At 41.0% G+C, this 18743-nt stretch overlaps 1 protein-coding gene across 9 annotated transcripts in view; it reads left to right on the top strand.

Annotated features, from left to right (window-relative positions):
- Positions 1-18743, top strand: part of LOC139754527 (dual specificity calcium/calmodulin-dependent 3',5'-cyclic nucleotide phosphodiesterase 1A-like) — a 322075-nt gene that overhangs the window by 262923 nt on the left and 40409 nt on the right. For all 9 annotated transcript variants that reach the window (XM_071671911.1, XM_071671882.1, XM_071671872.1 and 6 more), the window contains 4 exons: positions 10333-10476; positions 12924-13032; positions 15752-15868; positions 16992-17132. In XM_071671911.1, the coding sequence (XP_071528012.1) occupies positions 10333-10476; positions 12924-13032; positions 15752-15868; positions 16992-17132 (511 nt within the window). The remainder of the gene's footprint in view (positions 1-10332; positions 10477-12923; positions 13033-15751; positions 15869-16991; positions 17133-18743) is intronic.

Below are 18743 nucleotides of genomic sequence, written 5' to 3'. Positions count from 1 at the left end.
TTTATTTTTTGAGTTATTGACCGTTGAATATATACTAACTTGTAAATCTAAACGTACTGTGAGAGCCTGTGTTAGAAGCTGGGACCTGCTTAGCCAGTCTGGTGAACCCAGTCGGACTGAACTTTCAACTTAATCCATCATACCTTAATCTCCTTTAGGTACGGTCTCTGATGGTGGTTTTCCACGTAAAGAGAATATTTGCGACGTATTCTGTTTTCAGCCAATCAGCGTTTGTCTTTAAAGATGACCCACCGTGACAGCTTGTGTGCCTTCTGCCAATCAACGTCTGTCTTGCACACGAACTTTTATCCTCAACCAGTCAGCCTCCCTGTTACAAAGCGTGTGATGTTTGGTTTCTACCAATCATTGTTCGTCTGATGTGAAGGGTTACGTAATGAGAACCGCTGCAGGATTTTCGTTCGTTTCGTTCCAAATTGAAACGTTTTAAACATGATGGAAGAATTTATTTTCAGATTCTGGATGGTTTGATATAGTGATTGGGTTATTATAAGTCGTTGTTTTGTGCGTTTGGCCGTTGATTGGGTAAACATGAGCCTTTATCAGTCTTCGATTGATGATTGGTTATACAAAGTAGCTTCCTCTTTGTGTCTGTGAGAAGCTAACGGCTATATGTAAGAAGCTAACGGCTGTCTGTATGAAGCTAACAGCTGTATGTAAGAAGCTAACGGCTGTATGTATGAAGCTAACAGCTGTCTGTAAGAAGCTAACGGCTGTATGTAAGAAGCTAACAGCTGTATGTAAGAAGCTAACGGCTGTCAGTATGAAGCTAACAGCTGTATGTAAGAAGCTAACGGCTCTATGTATGAAGCTAACAGCTGTATGTAAGAAGCTAACGGCTGTCAGTATGAAGCTAACGGCTGTCAGTATGAAGCTAACAGGCTGTCAGTATGAAGCTAACAGCTGTATGGAAGAAGCTAATGGCTGTATGGAAGAAGCTAACAGCTGTATGTAAAAAGCTAACGGCTGTCTGCAAGAAGCTAACGGCTGTCTGTTCTACCGGTGGTTCGGTACAAGTGGTCTTCGTTAGTCTGTTCAGGTTAGGGGTTACGTAGGTTGTCTGTTCACGTAAACTCCTTTGATGAAACGGCTTCTGTAGTAACCTATTCATTCAGGTCATCGGCTACGGCGTAACGTAGATAACATAGCGACGCGTCGGGGCCGAGCCGAGCCAAGCCGAGCCGAGCGGCGGCCGCCGTCTCCGCTGCTGGTGGTGGTGGTGGTGGCCAGTTGGGGCAAAGGACGCGAATGGCGGCAACACTTTAGAAAACGGTGGCTTGTATAATCCCCCGGGGATAGCCAGCCGTCATGCTAACCTCACCTTAGGTCCACCAACCTTGACCAGGAGTCGGGCGCTAGATCTGCCTCATGCTCCCAGCCACACGTTCACTACACACTACTCCCCCCTACCATTCCAAACCTCATGCAACCCTTCCACGACCAGAGATCCCCAGTGGGTTCGATACCCACCACCACACCACCCCTCCTCCTCCTCCTCCTCTATCATCACCTACCCAAATCACCGCCACCTAATATAAACCACTTCACCACAGCTAACCACGCAGCATTTGAAAAACCTTCCTCTAACTACCACACTTCATCGTAAGGCCACAACACTCCTATAGTTCGTAGAATCTTCAGAACGAACGAAGTTTGGTGTTTTTTTTAAGTATATTGGGCCAGAAACGTTGCGTCAGTTCGACAGAGCCAGCAACGTTCTAATATACCTCAAAACGTTGAATATATCTCATCAAACTCAGCCCTGGGCGTGATTTATCACCTAAACACACTATCTGATCGTGTTCAACTCAATATATTCCATTTTTCAATTTCATTATTCCTTGATGGAGGAACGGGATCGTAGTGCTGTCACTGGGTAAACCTGCACAATGCTACCAGAAGCAACTGGCAAGTGTCACGAGTATATAGAATATAACAGTAGGGTTTCTTGTATTATTTATATGTATTTCTAACACCTTGGCTGAAAAAGCATATTGATCACGCCAGATATATATACCACCGCCCATTAAAACATATCCCGAAGCATATCAAATAATTTCTCAGGTTGCCTCACCTGTTGAAGGGTGAAGCGCCAATAATTCGAATTATTCAGGGCGGCAACAACAGGCTTTCCATCCAGTTAAATTATTCAGCGTTAGGAAGGGACGCTCTTGGTCGTTTGTCTGGCAGCGGTGCAGCGCTCCAGAGATGACTTGTTGATATCGGTGCCTGAGACTTGTGGTGGTGGTGTCGTACAGCACCTTTTTGGCCCTATCATTTTGTATTATTTATCATTGATTATGAAATTTGATACAATTTTTGAAAGGCTAAAAGAAAAACAGCGATACGGGCATGAGAGAGTAGAAGTATGAAAGAAGTCCAGAAACAGCAGGACAAACTTATGATTTTAAAATCCCACTGTTATAATGTGACAGATTGCAGTATGGCTGCAACAAATGAACAAGACAGTACCTGCAAAATAACTGAGCAACGGAGAACAGCTGGATGAAGGAACAGAGGCTACGGCACCTTATGTATTAGCAGCAGGAACCGCTGTTTGAAAGGTCAACAATATTAGAACTTCAAGATAAAAAAGGGGGGGGAGGGGAAAGAGAGTACCACGTAGGTATACTGGAATAGCGAAGGCAGGAATTGGAGGGAACAGAAATGTCTGTGAAAGAAGAGCAACAGCCTTTGTATAAGAGATACAGCAGCATAAAGATTCATTGAAGGAGAACATCAAAGCAGATGAAAGGCATTACGGAATGTCGCTTTCATTGCACAGCTGCTGTCTCTGTGGCCTGAAACAGTAGCAGTAGCAAGGCGGGAGGACCCCAGTTAACGCTAGCACCACCAGGCTTAGAGGTTTCGAGTACAGTTAGCACCAGCAGGAGGAGGGAAGGACCCTAGTACCAGTAGCAGCAGCAGAGAGATCCCCCACTACTAGTAGCACCAGCTGGACGAGAGGGTCCCCTGTAACGCTATCGTCAGCGGGATGAGAGGTCCCCAGTACCAGTTGCAACAGCAGAACGAGAGAAGTCCCCAGCAGCAGTAGGGTAGAGTTGCCCAGTAACAGTAGCAACAGCAGGATAAGAGGTTTCCAGGAGCAGTAGCCGCAGAAGGATGAGAGATCCCCGGTAACAGCAGCAGTAGGGTAACAGGTACCCTTGTATCAGTAACAACAGCAAGATGAAAGGCTCTTAAAACGACAACTATAATGGGAAGTATGGAAGTGCAACGCAGAAGGGGAAACAAGAGCTTTGTTTCAGGAGTTGAGCACATGGTAGCCCTGCATTAGTAGAAGTAGTAGCAGTGTATCTATGGCAGAGGTGCGCCAGTGTGGGGTGGGCTCCTGCATGAGGAGGGAGCAACGTGCCTTGCCGGACCCCGAACGAATTATACATGGAGAACGTCTGGTCCCCTCACATACCAGCCGCTAGTCCGCGCCAACGGTCATTCGCGCCTACAATTTGCAGAAAAAGACTTGTTTTTCTGAGAAACCCGTAAAGATGGCTGTAGTGACTGTGGAAATGGAGTGAACAGCGGTACTGAAAATACCAGTGTTGTGTATGTCGTAAAACGGAAAGTTTTGCGTTGAGTTCGTCCGCGGGAAACGTGTTCTGCGCCAGGAAGGGAAAAGCAGAGGAGCGCAATATAATGCCACTTTATCCAGCGTCTGTCTCTCTTTTATTGATGTGAAACTGAAGCACCATCACCTTGGGCGTCAGAGCTTCTTTTTTTTATGATCCAATCGAAGGCTGAAGTGTTCATATGCCTTTGTGAACCTCGCTCAGGTGTGTTGGAGGAAGGATCCGTGGCAGCGAGAGGGATTGGAGGGTTGTGCAACTGCCTTTGTCACCTGGCCGTCGCCATAGCCGAGCACCGCGTCAAGTTTCCGCCAATTATAGCAGAATACTGGAACGGTATTTCCGCTTCCATGTAGGTCAGAAAACAAGGACGGACTCGCAGATCTGTCGAGTATTCTTATTTTAAAGATTTTTTTTTAGGGGGGGAGGAGTGTCGTTGGAGGAAATATGGGGGGGAGTACGAGTGAGGTAATAAATAATTGGTGTCCTTGATGCGAGGCACGACACATGGGTCCAAATCCCTCAAAGGTGTTTTTGTTTAGTTGATCAGTAATTGCATCGAGTGAAGAGGTCGTTTACTGCTGTCCTCAGTGCTAGTAATTCCAATAATGAAATGGCTATAGGAATTTTAGGTGAATTTGAAAGGATTCGGTAAATATTTCATATCATTTTCAGCAGCGTAGTGCAACGTCAGATACGCTGCAAAGACCACAAATGTCGTACATTGTACTTCACTGCCTTACTCTGATCTGGATATTTTTTTTTTTTTTCTTTTTCGGGCATGACCAAGGATACAACCAGATTATTTCGAGAACACGAAAAGAAAAAGAATGTTTTCTTATCACCAATAAGAACCTATACTTGGTTTAGTTGGTTACTTAGAGTTTAGATCTATCAACTGCCTGGCTCATTACGACCATTTTCGTAATTAAAAAAAAAATCATCCATCGTAAAACCAAAACTTCTTTAGGTGTTGAAATATATTTCTTAAGACCAAACTCGCCCTCACTGGAGCCCTTGATGTATATTTCGTGTTGATGTTTCTTGAATGAAACGAGTTACACTGGGGGACATAGAAAGTTGATAAGATGATGATGAGTTACACTGGGGACATAGAGAGTTGATAAGATGATGATGAGTTACCCTGGGGACATAGAAAGTTGATAAGATGATAATGTATTTCTTTCCGAGTGGCCCACGACCATCTCTCGAAAACGTAGATTTCCCTAAATCTTATATTTTTGCATGGAGATTAGACAAGAGCCCCGTGTGTCCTTAAATCGTTAACAAATTTCGACGCGATAGGCTTTAGCTGTAGCATTGCTTCGTCAGTGGCCGCCATAGCTTACATGATGGTTATACTAAAACGTATCTGTTGTTGGAGACGTCCCAGAAATAATGTTAAAAACAGTCATCTTTATATGAATGAATAACTCGTCTTAATTCAGTCGCCGCCATAACTCCAAAACCTCTTCATCAACTGATAGAAAGTAATGAACGATCATTTTTATTCCTCTGGCCATTTGATTTATATGGTTTACAAGTTTTTGTTATTTTTTATGAGTCATGATATGAATTGATTTGTTCTTGATTTTTTTCTTATCCAGTTCTCGGTTTTTAGTGATTTTTTGAGTCATGATATGAATTGATTTGTTCTTGATTTTTTTCTTATCCAGTTCTAGGTTTTTAGAGATTTTTTGAGTCATGATATGAATTTATATGTTCTTGATTTTTTTTTCTTATCCAGTTCTCGGTTTTTAGTGATTTTATTTTGCGGTGAACAAAGATTTATGATTTTGAAAAGCCTTTGGGATACTGTATTGTAATCAGAAGTTTATGTTTACACGAAGGGGAAGAATCTATCTAATGTATTCTATTTCATGTCCAGTTGTCTTGGACAAAGAGAACTTATAATGATACGTTTGTTATCTGTGTAAGAAAATGCTTATTTTTTTTCCTCTCAATCCACTTTTAAGATTTTGAAACTGTGCTTATGATAAATTTTTCAGTCGTTTCTTTGAGCGGGAAATTAATGTTATATTTCTGTTGTTCATTTTCCATTTTCTGTGCTAGCCGGGGGTGATTGGGTACCGGTCAGTGTTCACCATATGTGGTATGAACAGGAATCTTGCCTTACCTCCGACCTTTGACGAGAAAGCTAGGAGAAGTGAGCGAGGTCTGCCATCGGGGTCAAGCTGTTTGGACGAAGCCGTTCGTCTGCGCTGATGTAGACGGTTGGAGCTTAAAACACATTGTTATAGCGTAACAAAGAGAGAAGTCCATGTTTGCGCCTAACTGTCCCACTTGTTCAAAATTTACAACATACAGCCTCACTTCCCTTAATGAAACCCAGCGTTGAACCTCACAGCTGCCACTCCAACGTAACGTCGCTGCTTGTGTTCAACCTCAAGTCCTCTTCCTTCCTTCCTTCCTTCTCGTGTCAACAACACACCTTTCCCATCCATCCTTCACTTCCTTTCCCCACTCGGGGCCCTTGCCCATCCCTCTCCAATGGCAGGCGCATCCTACCTTTCTTTTGACTCCTGTAGCCTATCCGTATGTGGCTTCCCGAATCCTACCACATTGTTCTTATTATTATTATTATTACTTATTATTATTATTATTGTTATTATTATTATTATTATTATTATTATTATTATTATTTTAAAAAGACGGTCCTATAGGTCAGCAGACATGCTAAGTAATTTGATAACACGCTTTACAGTTAACACCACCATAAACAGTTGCCGATAATTGATGAATTTCCACGACGGGATACAAATTATTGGTTGCTGGGGTGATACATATTTTTTTCTGGAAAGTATGTTACTGTTGAGGTAAAATTGGGTGGGGGGGATGAATGATTATACCCAGTGAATAATAGCAATCCGTTGTTCTCCCGCAGGAATGAACAGAGTCCGACTATAATAAAATGCTTTCTTCTTCACTGCGCTGCCTTATATAAGAGCATTATCTTATTTTTTCGTATTATAGTGCAGTCGTTGTGTGTCGTTACCATCCCTTGTTACGACTATCACACTAGCCTGTCACATAAAACGGCGTAACGTCATGTGGCTGCCCCCTTCCTTATGACGTAGTACGTGATGATCAAGATTGATTGTGTACCAGTCTTGTTGATTCTATATTTTCTTGAACCCCTTGAGCACGACGGTACGGCTTTTGAGCACAGCGGGCGTGCTTAAGGATCACATACCATTCGCGCCCAGGGAATTCAGAATTCAGTCCTCTGTGTCTCTTTACCCCTCATTTGTTTCCAAGTGGTCTCTCTCGATTTTCCCGCATCGTTCCTACCCGGCCGTTTAGTTACTGCTGTACCTTGTGTGACGTGACTGTCTGCCCACAGCTTGTCTACCGCCACCACCACCACCACCCCTCCCGTAACTTCATTACCGTTGTCTTGTAACATCATCGTCATTTCGTGTTACGTATTAACCTCGTAACGGTATCAGTATTCGTGATGACCTTACAAGTTGACCCTGTGGCGTTTGTTTTGGACCTTTTCATGCTTCATCTGTGCCTCGTAGCCGGAATTCCTTAGTGGTCCTCATCATTTCACAACTCCAACCTGATTAAACACAAAATCCCCGACCTTGTCACGTTACGGTCCCGCCTTGTAACACAAGCGTCGAGTGTTCGTAACTCTATCCATTGCGAGTGAAGGGGGGGGGGAGCTGAACATCTCCCCCCCACACACTCCCCAACACCCCCAGTTGCTGGTGTGGATGTTCGCCGTTCATCATCGAGGAAAAAAAACCCCCTGTGTATATTGTTCTGCAGGAAGGAGAGCAGAGATAACAGGATGGAGGTCGTGGTGGCGGCGCCCCCAGAACACTCCGTCACCGACGGTGGGAAGTAAGGTTCAGCCATGATGTCTGCCTTTGCTTTTACCAAGCGCCACGAACTCTCTCAGCTTGCCACACAGTAACCGTTCTTGTGCTTGCTATGAGCTTACGACACACTACTAATCCTCTTGTACTATGAGCTTACGACAGAGTAATCCTCCTGTGGTGTCAGCTTACGACACAGTTACCCTCCAGTGGTGTTAACCTAGGACACAGTAATCTTGTAGTGGTGTAGGTTTTACGACACAGTAACCCTACTCCTGTTTGTGTCTGTTTACACCACTCCTCCTGCGATGTCGTCTTACGTCACTAATGCTCCTGTTGCGTCGGCTTGCGACACAATAACCCTTTCAGTGGTGTCAGCTAACGACAGTCGCCCTCCAGTGGTGTCAGCTTACGACACAGTAGTCCTCCAGTGGTGTCAGCTTACGACACAGTAATCCTCCACTGGTGTCAGCTTACGACTCTTGTAACCTTCCATGGTGTCAGCTCACAACACAGTAATGCTGTAGTGTCAGCGTATGACACCAGTCACCATGCAGCGGTGTCAGCTTACAACACAGTCAAGCTGGTGTGAGTTCAGCTTAACAGCAGTAATGCGCCTGCGCTGTCGTCGCCTTACCTCAGATAATTATTTGTGGTTTGACCGTACGACACAAAAGTTTCTCCTTTTTTTCTTTTTTATTACCTATCGGAAGCGTCTGTGATCTTGATGGAACTAGTCATTTTCTCTACTATGAGCAGCGAACACTGCAAAGGTGAATATTTCTTTTTTTTTTTTTGTCCCAGTATCAAGTTGTAAAAGGGCACGAGGCTTCGTTCCCTTGAGAACAGATGGTTTCAATCGAGTGAGTTTTGATCCCAGATGGCTACACCAGCATGTTGGTCTGGCCCAGGGCTAACCAGTAGCAGTGGAGCATACTCATGAAATATGCTGTAGTGTATGTTTCTATGCCTTTCGCAAGACACCAGTCGGTGTAAAAAAAAAAAAAAAAAAAAAAACAAGGAAAATAAAAGGAATTACGCAATCGGGATATAAGAAGAAATGCGTCACTCACCTAACCTGCCTTAGTGTACCTGAAAGTTAAACTTTTATGGGAAAAAAAAATATCCAGCAAAAACATCTTGGCTTTATTACGTGTAATAGTAGTGTTATACGTTGATATGGTGTCACATAGCCCTTAGAGAAACGTCGAGAATAGATTAATCTCATGATACATACACCACCACAATGTGGCATCTCTTACTGAGCAGTATTGCCGTCATGCAAGAATCTATCAATTTCAGTTTAACAGATCTGGTAAATGGTATTCTTCCTGACTTTACCGCTGGAAGGTATACATTTTGTGTAAACGCTTTTCGCGTGGTGGGATTAAATATATATGTATATGTATATAATTTCCACACTAAAGAATGTGAATAGGATACATTCATCCCTCCCTATTGCTTGATGTGGCACGACGTTGCTTATACTTCAGCAGTTAAATGGCCTGAAGTCTTTAAGTGTTACAGAAGTCATCATCCAGTACTTCTGGTCTCCAACCTGCCGTTGTTTCTTGAGGAGTTATCTCCCAGATCACATGCCCTTGGAGACCTCTTTTTTTCCCCCCTAGGTTCCTTAACGGAAAGGTTTAAGGATTCCTTCCATTTTGCTATACAGTTTTAGCTTTTAGTCTTTTTGGATTTGTTTTGTGGCTGTAATGATTTTCGTAAGTGTCGGAACTGCAGTGGGATTAGGCCACGCGTAGTCACCCCTGTGAAATTTACGAGCAGTTCACACACACACACATTATATATATATGTAAATTCCGAGAAAATAGACATCAAGTTTCATTAGAGCCATTGCGTCATTGCCAGAAAATCCAGTCGGTCAAATATTTTAAGAAGATCGTGTTAAAAAAAAAAATGCTTTGTTAGCTAATTAAGGGCCTTACTTTAGGCCTCTGTTGACGGGCTAATTACGGCTTCTGTTAGCATAGGCTAATGCCAGCTTAACATAGACTAATTACAGACTTTGTGAATAGACTAATTTACTAATTGTGTCAACCACGGGTTAATTAAAGGTGTTGATTATATTGCTCGTGTGTTAGAATGGCTGGGATGCGTTATTGAGGTATTGTTACTGGGTTCAGTTCCGATGGCCCGGCGTGGGCACACAGCTCGCCTAACTGTCCATCCTTCCTATGGTTGAAAGATGATCGGTATCTTTGTTAGCGAGGATTTCATTTAATACCTTGAACTATTCATAGGGCCATTTGTAATATTTGGCTTTGGATGATGCCGCAGACATGTCAGACATTGCTTTCACATGCAAGCAAGCATAGGTTGAGTTTTTTTTCTAGATTGTGCAGCGATACTGTAAAATGTTAACGAAACCAGCTAAGATTTTTGATGATTGACACCAGCTGAGGCCATGCAAGATCTGGTATAGGCAAATTGGAACATCTCTTAATAAACCATGTGATAACTCCTCGTTATTTTTTTTCCCCAAACTGATATAAGTCGTTATTATTATTAATATTATTGGTAGCAGTTCTATTCATTAATTCCTTGCATCAGATGCATTCATTCGTTTATCGATAACGTAGGATAGCAGCCGTTGGTAGGTCATTTAGGAGCCAATGATTGGTTGAACGTTCTGCCAAATCCACTTGTGGCTGAACATTTACGAAGAACAAATAGATGTTGAACTTTTGAGAGAAGCAGGCGATGTGTTGGACTGGACTAGGAGCAGCCAAATAATCAAACTTATCTGAAGCAACTGGTGGTTGAGCTCTCATTTTTTGTTTTCAGAGCAACCAAGAGTTGCCAGAGGGTGCATGACCTGACCTGACCTGACCTGTGCTTACTGTCTCCCTGTACAGACGTCATATGGGTGACGAGGAGGACGAGCTGTCTGAGGTGGAGCCGGATGCGGTACCTCAGGAGGTGAGGGAATGGCTGGCCTCCACCTTCACCCGTCAACTCTCCACCAACCGAAGGAAAACCGACGAGAAACCGAGGTTCAGGTCAGTATTGGAGGAATTCGCCCAAGGTATTATGTATTCTGATTTCTCTCATTACATGAGGTCTTGACGATGACCGTATACTTAAAGGATTTCAGCAAATGTTTATCGTGTTAGTATTTCGTGTATTTACATGTATTGAGATCAATATGTTAATATGACTGTTAGCCCACAAAATAGATATGTCGGTTGCTTGCTCATTAATTTGATGTGTCCTTCGATATCTTATGATTAAAAGTGATTATCAAATTGGTTCTTTATAAGTAAGGTACATGAGTCAAGCATTATGTTGATAATCTTTGATATAAAGAAAAGGTAGTCAGTTGTGGCTTATTAATGAAAAAGAGACGGGAAAAGCAGTGAGGAACAAGAAAGAGTAAATGGAATTGCTATCTCTTGTCCAAACTTTTCACATTTTGTAGGACAAGGGCTTCTTCGAAAGGCTTTGCTTGTAATTAATAAATCTTCCTATCTGCCACACTGATTCTAGATCTGTATACTACTAATGTCACAATGCAGGAGCCAGTTGCTCAACAGGTAGTGTAGCCAATAAGTCAGTTTTCTCATGAATATAACCTGGATTCCTTTGTTGTATTTCAAGGAAAGGTGATTTGGGAAACATGGAGGATGCATTATCAAATTCGTCTAAGGCTTGATAAGGAAATCATTAATTTGAGGCTTCCAGGAATGCCTGTTGTTTAATTAGATGTAGCCTATTATCAAAGATTAAAATGCCATATAGGATGTTGATGTTGCTGCTGTTACAATTTCACTTGGTTAACTGGCCTCCAAGGCTGTAAAGTCTTGAACGATTCCATCTGGTGAAAGAGTCTGAAACTGCGTAGGAGGAAGAAATAACCACGAAGAAAAATGACAACGTGGAACTCACGTCAGATGGAGACAATAATTTGCCCTCATTCTTCGTATGCATCCTTCCTTTTTTATTCACACAGCTGAAGCAGTTCAAGGCTGGCAAATAATGGGGTTTTCTAAAGTAGGTCATCTGTATGCAAAAGCCTTTCAGATTTCTCTCTTAATTTTCCCCATACTATTCCAATTTTGTCTTTGGGGACAACTTTTATGGGAGAGTTGCATATTAACGTGCCATTGTAGCCAGAAGGAGAGGAAAATTAGGGTACTTCAACTTGTTTTATGATCATTTTTTTTTTTTTGTCTGAAATTTACTACATTATAAAAGAATCTGGGAAAGCCCTATTTAAATTTCATTCTCTGAATCAAATGTTTATGTTCATAAAATGAAATATTTCTCCTATTCAATTCAACATGTGATTTCCTTGCCCGCTGTATACATATGAAAGTAGCACATTTTTCGGAGAACAGTTTGTTCATAATGTGTAGATTCTGTAGCTGTATCCTTTTATTGTCCAGTTTTTGCCAATGTACTTTTTATTTCTTAGTGTTTAGGGACTTGCTGCAACAAATAACAAATGGTAACAAATAAATGTCATTTTCAGTTGAGGACAGTGAACCCGTTATCAACATTACATTACCATGGCTAACTATTGACTTGCTTGTTCCATATTTTATCATGCATACTAGACAGAAGTCCAAGAATTAATTTAGATTAGTGGATTATGACGAGTCAATATTCATGTTACTTTACCCACGTCCTGTCTCAGTAAGATATTTGCCCATGAGATATATAGTTTCCTAACTTTAGAGCTTGATTTCTTAAAGTAATTCACCAATTTTACAAGCATCCTTGTACACATGGCTGTAGAAATCTTAATGCTAGAGTGATGCTTAAATTCATCCTTTTCAGGACCACCTGATCTCACACTCTAGCAATACTAAGCCACCAGGCTAGACTACTTAATATCTTTTCCTTACATAAATCATACAAGTATAGTTATCTTTAATTCAGCATTCACATTTTATTGTTGTATTTTCATTATCTCAGAAACTTACGGTATTTTATTTCTTTAGTCTTCCTCCTCCCCCCCCCCCCCCCCCCCTTTCTTCCTCATTAGGCCTAGCCTCGATGAGGACTTTTGTCTATGTCAGAAGCCTGTCTTTGAAAAAGTAAAAATATACGTGTTTTTTTATTTCATTAGATACGAAGTTTTTCATAATCTTCTTGGTAGCCTCATTCATTTTGTTTGGTCTTCTCATAATTCTAATTGTGATAATTTGTCTTTAGTTTTACATTAGGCATACATCACCTTTGTCATTCATATCGATGTTGTATCACATTTCAAAGACAGTAACATCACAGGTACATCACCTGTTTGTACTGAATTTCTCCTTCACTTATGTATTATGTGTTGTTAATGAAAATATAACACAGCCAAGTGATAAGACTGTAATGCGACAGGGATGAAAACCGTAACGTCCTTCATTTACATCGCTGTATCATTTCTTGTAGCACATTCGTATTAACTACCATCACTGCAGCATTTCTTTCATTATTAATCGCCATGCACATGCAGATCTGTGGCCAATGCCATCCGTGCTGGCATCTTCGTGGAGAGGATCTATCGACGCCTGTCCTCTGCCACCTTCCTCCAGCTGCCCCCAGAGGTCACCAGAATCCTGAAGGTAGGTCAAGGGTCGTAAATGAAAGTTCACTGTCGTGGGTGACAGGTAAGGCTGTATTTACAGGTTATGGGGTCATGGTTCACAGATTGAGATTTGGAGTAATATGGTAAGATTATTTTGAAAGGAGAAGGGGGTTGAGTTTGAATGTATAGAGGGGGGGGGGGCAAATGAAACATGTCTCATATAATGATTCTTTGTGATGAGTTGAACAGTAAGAATAGCAAAAAGGTTGGGAAGACCAGAGGTTTCAAATCAAATGTGATAACTGCTGCTTAAGCCAGTAAACAGAAATTTTTGATATTGAGTTATGAATAGTATATCTAACCAGAAGATATTGGGAGTAACTGGCTTATTGCAAGTAAGGAAGTTTATGAAGTAAATTCCATTGATGAGTGCAACAGTTTTATAGCTAAATTGCATGTCTGCCAGCTGATGTGACAAGCCAACTTCAGAGAATGATGTGTGGATAGATTCTTTTTGGGGGGGCAAGAAAACCAACTTTAATAACTAGAAATATCTCATAGGTATAATATTTATTTGTGGCAGTTGAGCAGTGATAAAGCAGCTGAGGTGTGAAGACCATAGAATTCAAAGTGAATGTGTGGAGTGTTTCCAGCTTCTGTGGACCAAAAAAAAAAAAAAAAGAAATATACTTAAATCAATAAGACAACCAATTAATCTTAGAGAACTAGAGAGACACTGATTTCAGACCTTCAGTCTTGTATGAACTAGGCAGACAGGGTACCTTAAGCCAAGGTAAAATTTCGACCAGTCGCTCGAGTCAAAATCACAGCCAAACTCAGCACAAAAAAAAACCATTTTTGTATTTTATTCTTAAATCAAAAATGGATTTGACAAGTTATCAGGAACAAATGTATATAGACAATTGAAGGTACCAAGAACAATCGGTTTTGAAATAAAAGAACAAAGCTAATGGAAAAGTGAAAGAATGAGTCCATCGAGATCATGATTAGAATCATGGAGGCAAGAGGAAATGATAAAGAACTTAGAAGTAATGAGGAATTCAGTAGTAATAAGTGGTAGACCAAGGGAAGAGAGAAGTAGGGAAGTGAGAGGATGGAACAGCCCTGCAAATGGCACACAGCTTTCAGGAATGTTGGGTGATGGAAATATTGAACTGAAAGTAATGTATACAAATGCAGATGGTAAAGAGCTGGAATTCAAGGATTATTTTAAGAAAAATGCACCTGATATTATCACAGATGTGGAGACAAAACTCATTAGGGAGATAAAATCACACCAGTTCTGTCTGGAGGGACACATGGTGGCAAGCAGAGAAAGAGAAGACAAAGGAGGAGGAGGATAGGTCTTCTTAATAAGAGACAGCATCAGGTTTCAGGAAAGATTAGAAGATGGCCTTCAAGCGGTAGATATTGGGAAATGTAACTGTAGGAAGGAAGTACGAAGTGGTCTTGATTATATATAATCCTCTTTAACGGTCCAGAACAAATATACATCGAAAAGAAGAAACACAAAGGATGGGACATGAAATAGTAAAACACACACTTTTAGGAAATGGTAGATTACTAATGATGAGGCATTTTGATTATGTATATAGAGGAAGATGGAAAATTTGGATTCTCATGGAGAGATATAGTCCTGGAGACAAGTTCTGAGAGGGTATACAGGAATATGTTAGTGATAGGACTAGGAAGACAGCAACATACACCTTCATTTCTAGAGCTTTTCATGTCACTTAATAACATGGAAATTGAGGATTATTATATATAATGCACCAACGGAGAATGTGATAACAAGATTCTTCAACTTGAATATGTGGTAGATGAGGATGTTATAAAAGCAGAGATTAAACCAGACTCACTGAGGAGATACAACTACGGACACTACACATAACTCAAAATTTCTATGTTAACATGAACTAGGAATTGAAGTTTAGCTGTCAGGAACCATGGCATTGGGGTGGAAGATTTCGTTGTTAGGCAGATCACTCTTGTGTGCAAATTATGATGCATTTTCTGTTGTGAATTATCAAATCTTTTGCAATATCTATATAATCCTCTGGATGGATACAATTTACTGACATCAAGAGACAAGAGCTGCTTTATGGTGACAAGCATGATCAGACCATACCTGAGAAGAAAGTGCCATAGTCAAGGATGCTTTCTTAGGGATTCTCAGAGATAGTATGGTTTGGTATGACTTATGGCATATATCCAAAAGCAATTGGTTCAGCAGATTTTGTTCATGACAGTCCACCTTTTAGTCAAATGTAGTAATTTTCAAATTTTGTCAGATGCTCTATTTGACTGACATAAAATGAGATGTGAATGTAGCATAGAGAACCTAATTAGAATTATATGCTGGATCCAGATTTGTAGTTCATTTGGGAGTGCTGTTACCTTAGCCTCTCACCATCATCTAGCAACTTTGCTCTTCCCCAAAATCATTTGAAGTACCTTGAAAGTTTGCAACTATTGTCATAAAGATATTTTGTGGTACTCTTTATTGCAGTATTTAATGATCTTTTTCAACCGTATGAGAACATGGCAGCCATCAGTTATTTTTTTGTGATCTCAGTGGCTTTTGCACAGATCCTAGCATAGACGAAATTCAACAAACTGTCTAAGTAATTCAGTCCTCCAGATTTCACTTTGAGTGAATTATGATAACTACTTTTAACTGTTGTAGGGATTTGAAAGTTTAGAAACTTCCTGTTAGAGAAAGTGTCTTATTTCAGAGTGTGGATGACTGGCACTTCGATGTATGGAGACTACAGGATACAAGCAACAACACGCCACTCCGTTGCATGGCGTATGAGTTGCTTAACCGCTATGGCCTCTTGCATAAATTTAAAGTAAGTATTGAAGATAGATTAAATTCTTAAGTCATAAACTCATTTCTTACACCTTTTTATATGGCATTTTGATTTGTCCACAAAAACTCCAAAAAGATATTTTAATGCAGTTCAGGGAAATAAATAAGTTTTCTAATGCAAGTTCATGAATAAACAATTCTGAAATGTATTGCCATAGGCTGTAAACCATCATGAGGTATGCCAGTATGAAAGACATTTTTGCAGTCTTCCATGAAAATGCATTTGTCACTGCCCATTGGACATGTAAAATCCTAAAGAATTGCCTTCCAGTCATGTTTAACAGTTTGTGAGGTTGAAAATTTTTTCATTTTGCAGTACACAAATTCAAAGAAGCCTTACAAATAATGGATTGTTTTCTGGTAGGATTCAACATATTTATAACGTTACTTCATTCAGAATAGTGTTTATCTTAGAGTAATTACCATACCATATTTTTAGCTCATTTTGAAAATGTCAGAACCAAGTAACAGGCTCCATTGTTGGTTTGGTACATGGTCCATGAATTTCATTATGGTTGAATGCTTAGTGATAAGAATGGGACACAGTTGAAAAGGGCCTTTCTGTGAATACAGTTTGATAGGAAATAAACCACAGGAATGTGTGTGTAAGAGAAACCTGGGGTACTTGTCCTGTCACCAGAAAAATTGTAAGTGACACCAACAGGCTGCTTGCTATCTTTATATCTCTGATGTCTGTTCCATCTAGAACTCCCTCAGGGGGGTGGCCCTGACAAATGAGTCTTCTATCTGTTTTTCTATATTTGTAACACAAAATTGGCACAAAATGCTTTAAGTAATCTTGAAGTAATACTTGTATTTTGCCTGTGAAGTAAGGAAAATATCATCATTGTGTGTTCGTCCAGAAATGTAAAAGTTAAGAAAAATGGGTATGAATGTTTCTTGACAGCTATAAATATGATGCTGAGTGTGTGTGCAACACCACAAAGCTGTTATATCTCAATTCCATTGTAGTCCAGAGCAGTTGGTGTGAGATGCTCAAAATATTAAGGAAACTGCCACTTATCATCATGGAAGCTGCTATTGTAGAAGTAATAATAATGATGGCTTATTACTTTAACTTCATTGTATTCTTTCCTTCCAAGATGCCTCCTGCCACCCTAGAGACCTTTTTGACACAAGTGGAAGCTGGCTACTGCAAGTACAAGAATCCCTATCACAACAACGTCCATGCTGCAGACGTCCTCCAGACCATGCACTACATGCTTTCACAGACTGGCCTCATGGTGAGTCTTTACATTGCTAATCTTTATATATGTATATTTTTTTTTTTTTTGCTTTGTCGCTGTCTCCCGCGTTTGCGAGGTAGCGCAAGGAAACAGACGAAAGAAATGGCCCAACCCACCCCCATACACATGTATATACATACGTCCACACACACAAATATACATACCTACACAGCTTTCCATGGTTTACTCCAGACGCTTCACATGCCCTGATTCAATCCACTGACAGCACGTCAACCCTGGTATACCACATCGATCCAATTCACTCTATTCCTTGCCCTCCTTTCACCCTCCTGCATGTTCAGGCCCCGATCACACAAAATCTTTTTCACTCCATCTTTCCACCTCCAATTTGGTCTCCCACTTCTCCTCGTTCCCTCCACCTCCGACACATATATCCTCTTGGTCAATCTTTCCTCACCCATTCTCTCCATGTGCCCAAACCATTTCAAAACACCCTCTTCTGCTCTCTCAACCACGCTCTTTTTATTTCCACACATCTCTCTTACCCTTACGTTACTTACTCGATCAAACCACCTTACACCACACATTGTCCTCAAACATCTCATTTCCAGCACATCCATCCTCCTGCACACAACTCTATCTATAGCCCACGCCTCGCAACCATACAACATTGTTGGAACCACTATTCCTTCAAACATACCCATTTTTGCTTTCCGAGATAATGTTCTCGACTTCCACACATTCTTCAATGCTCCCAGGAGTTTCGCCCCCTCCCCCACCCTATGATTCACTTCCGCTTCCATGGTTCCATCCGCTGTCAGATCCACTCCCAGATATCTAAAACACTTTACTTCCTCCAGTTTTTCTCCATTCAAACTTACCTCCCAATTGACTTGACCTTCAACCTGCTGTACCTAATAACCTTGGTCTTATTCACATTTACTCTTAACTTTCTTCTTTCACACACTTTACCAAACTCAGTCACCAGCTTCTGCAGTTTCTCACATGACTCAGCCACCAGAACTGTATCATCAGCGAACAACAACTGACTGATATATATATATATTTTTTTTTTTTTTGAATGGAGAAAAACTGGAGGAAGTAAAGTGTTTTAGATATCTGGGAGTGGATCTGGCAGTGGATGGAACCATGGAAGTGGAAGTGGATCATAGGGTGGGGGAGGGGGCGAAAAACCTGGAAGCCTTGAAGAATGTGTGGAAGTCGAGAACATTATCTCGGAAAGCAAAAATGGGTATGTTTGAAGGAATAGTGGTTCCAACAATGTTATATGGTTGCAAGGTGTGGGCTATGGATAGAGTTGTGATCAGGAGGGTGGATGTGCTGGAAATGAGATGTTTGAGGACAATAAGTGGTGTGAGGTGGTTTGATCGAGTAAGTAATGTAAGGGTAAGAGAGATGTGTGGAAATAAGAAGAGCGTGGTTGAGAGAGCAGAAGAGGGTGTTTTGAAATGGTTTGGGCACATGGAGAAAATGAGTGAGGAAAGAATGACCAAGAGGATATATGTGTCGGAGGTGGAGGGAACGAGGAGAAGTGGGAGACCAAACTGGAGGTGGAAAGATGGAGTGAAAAAGATTTTGAGTGATCGGGGCCTGAACATGCAGGAGGGTGAAAGGCGGGCAAGGAAT

This window comes from Panulirus ornatus, chromosome 2, assembly GCF_036320965.1.
Source record: "Panulirus ornatus isolate Po-2019 chromosome 2, ASM3632096v1, whole genome shotgun sequence".
Lineage (NCBI taxonomy): Eukaryota > Metazoa > Arthropoda > Malacostraca > Decapoda > Palinuridae > Panulirus > Panulirus ornatus.
This window is presented reverse-complemented; position numbering and strand designations above follow the sequence as displayed.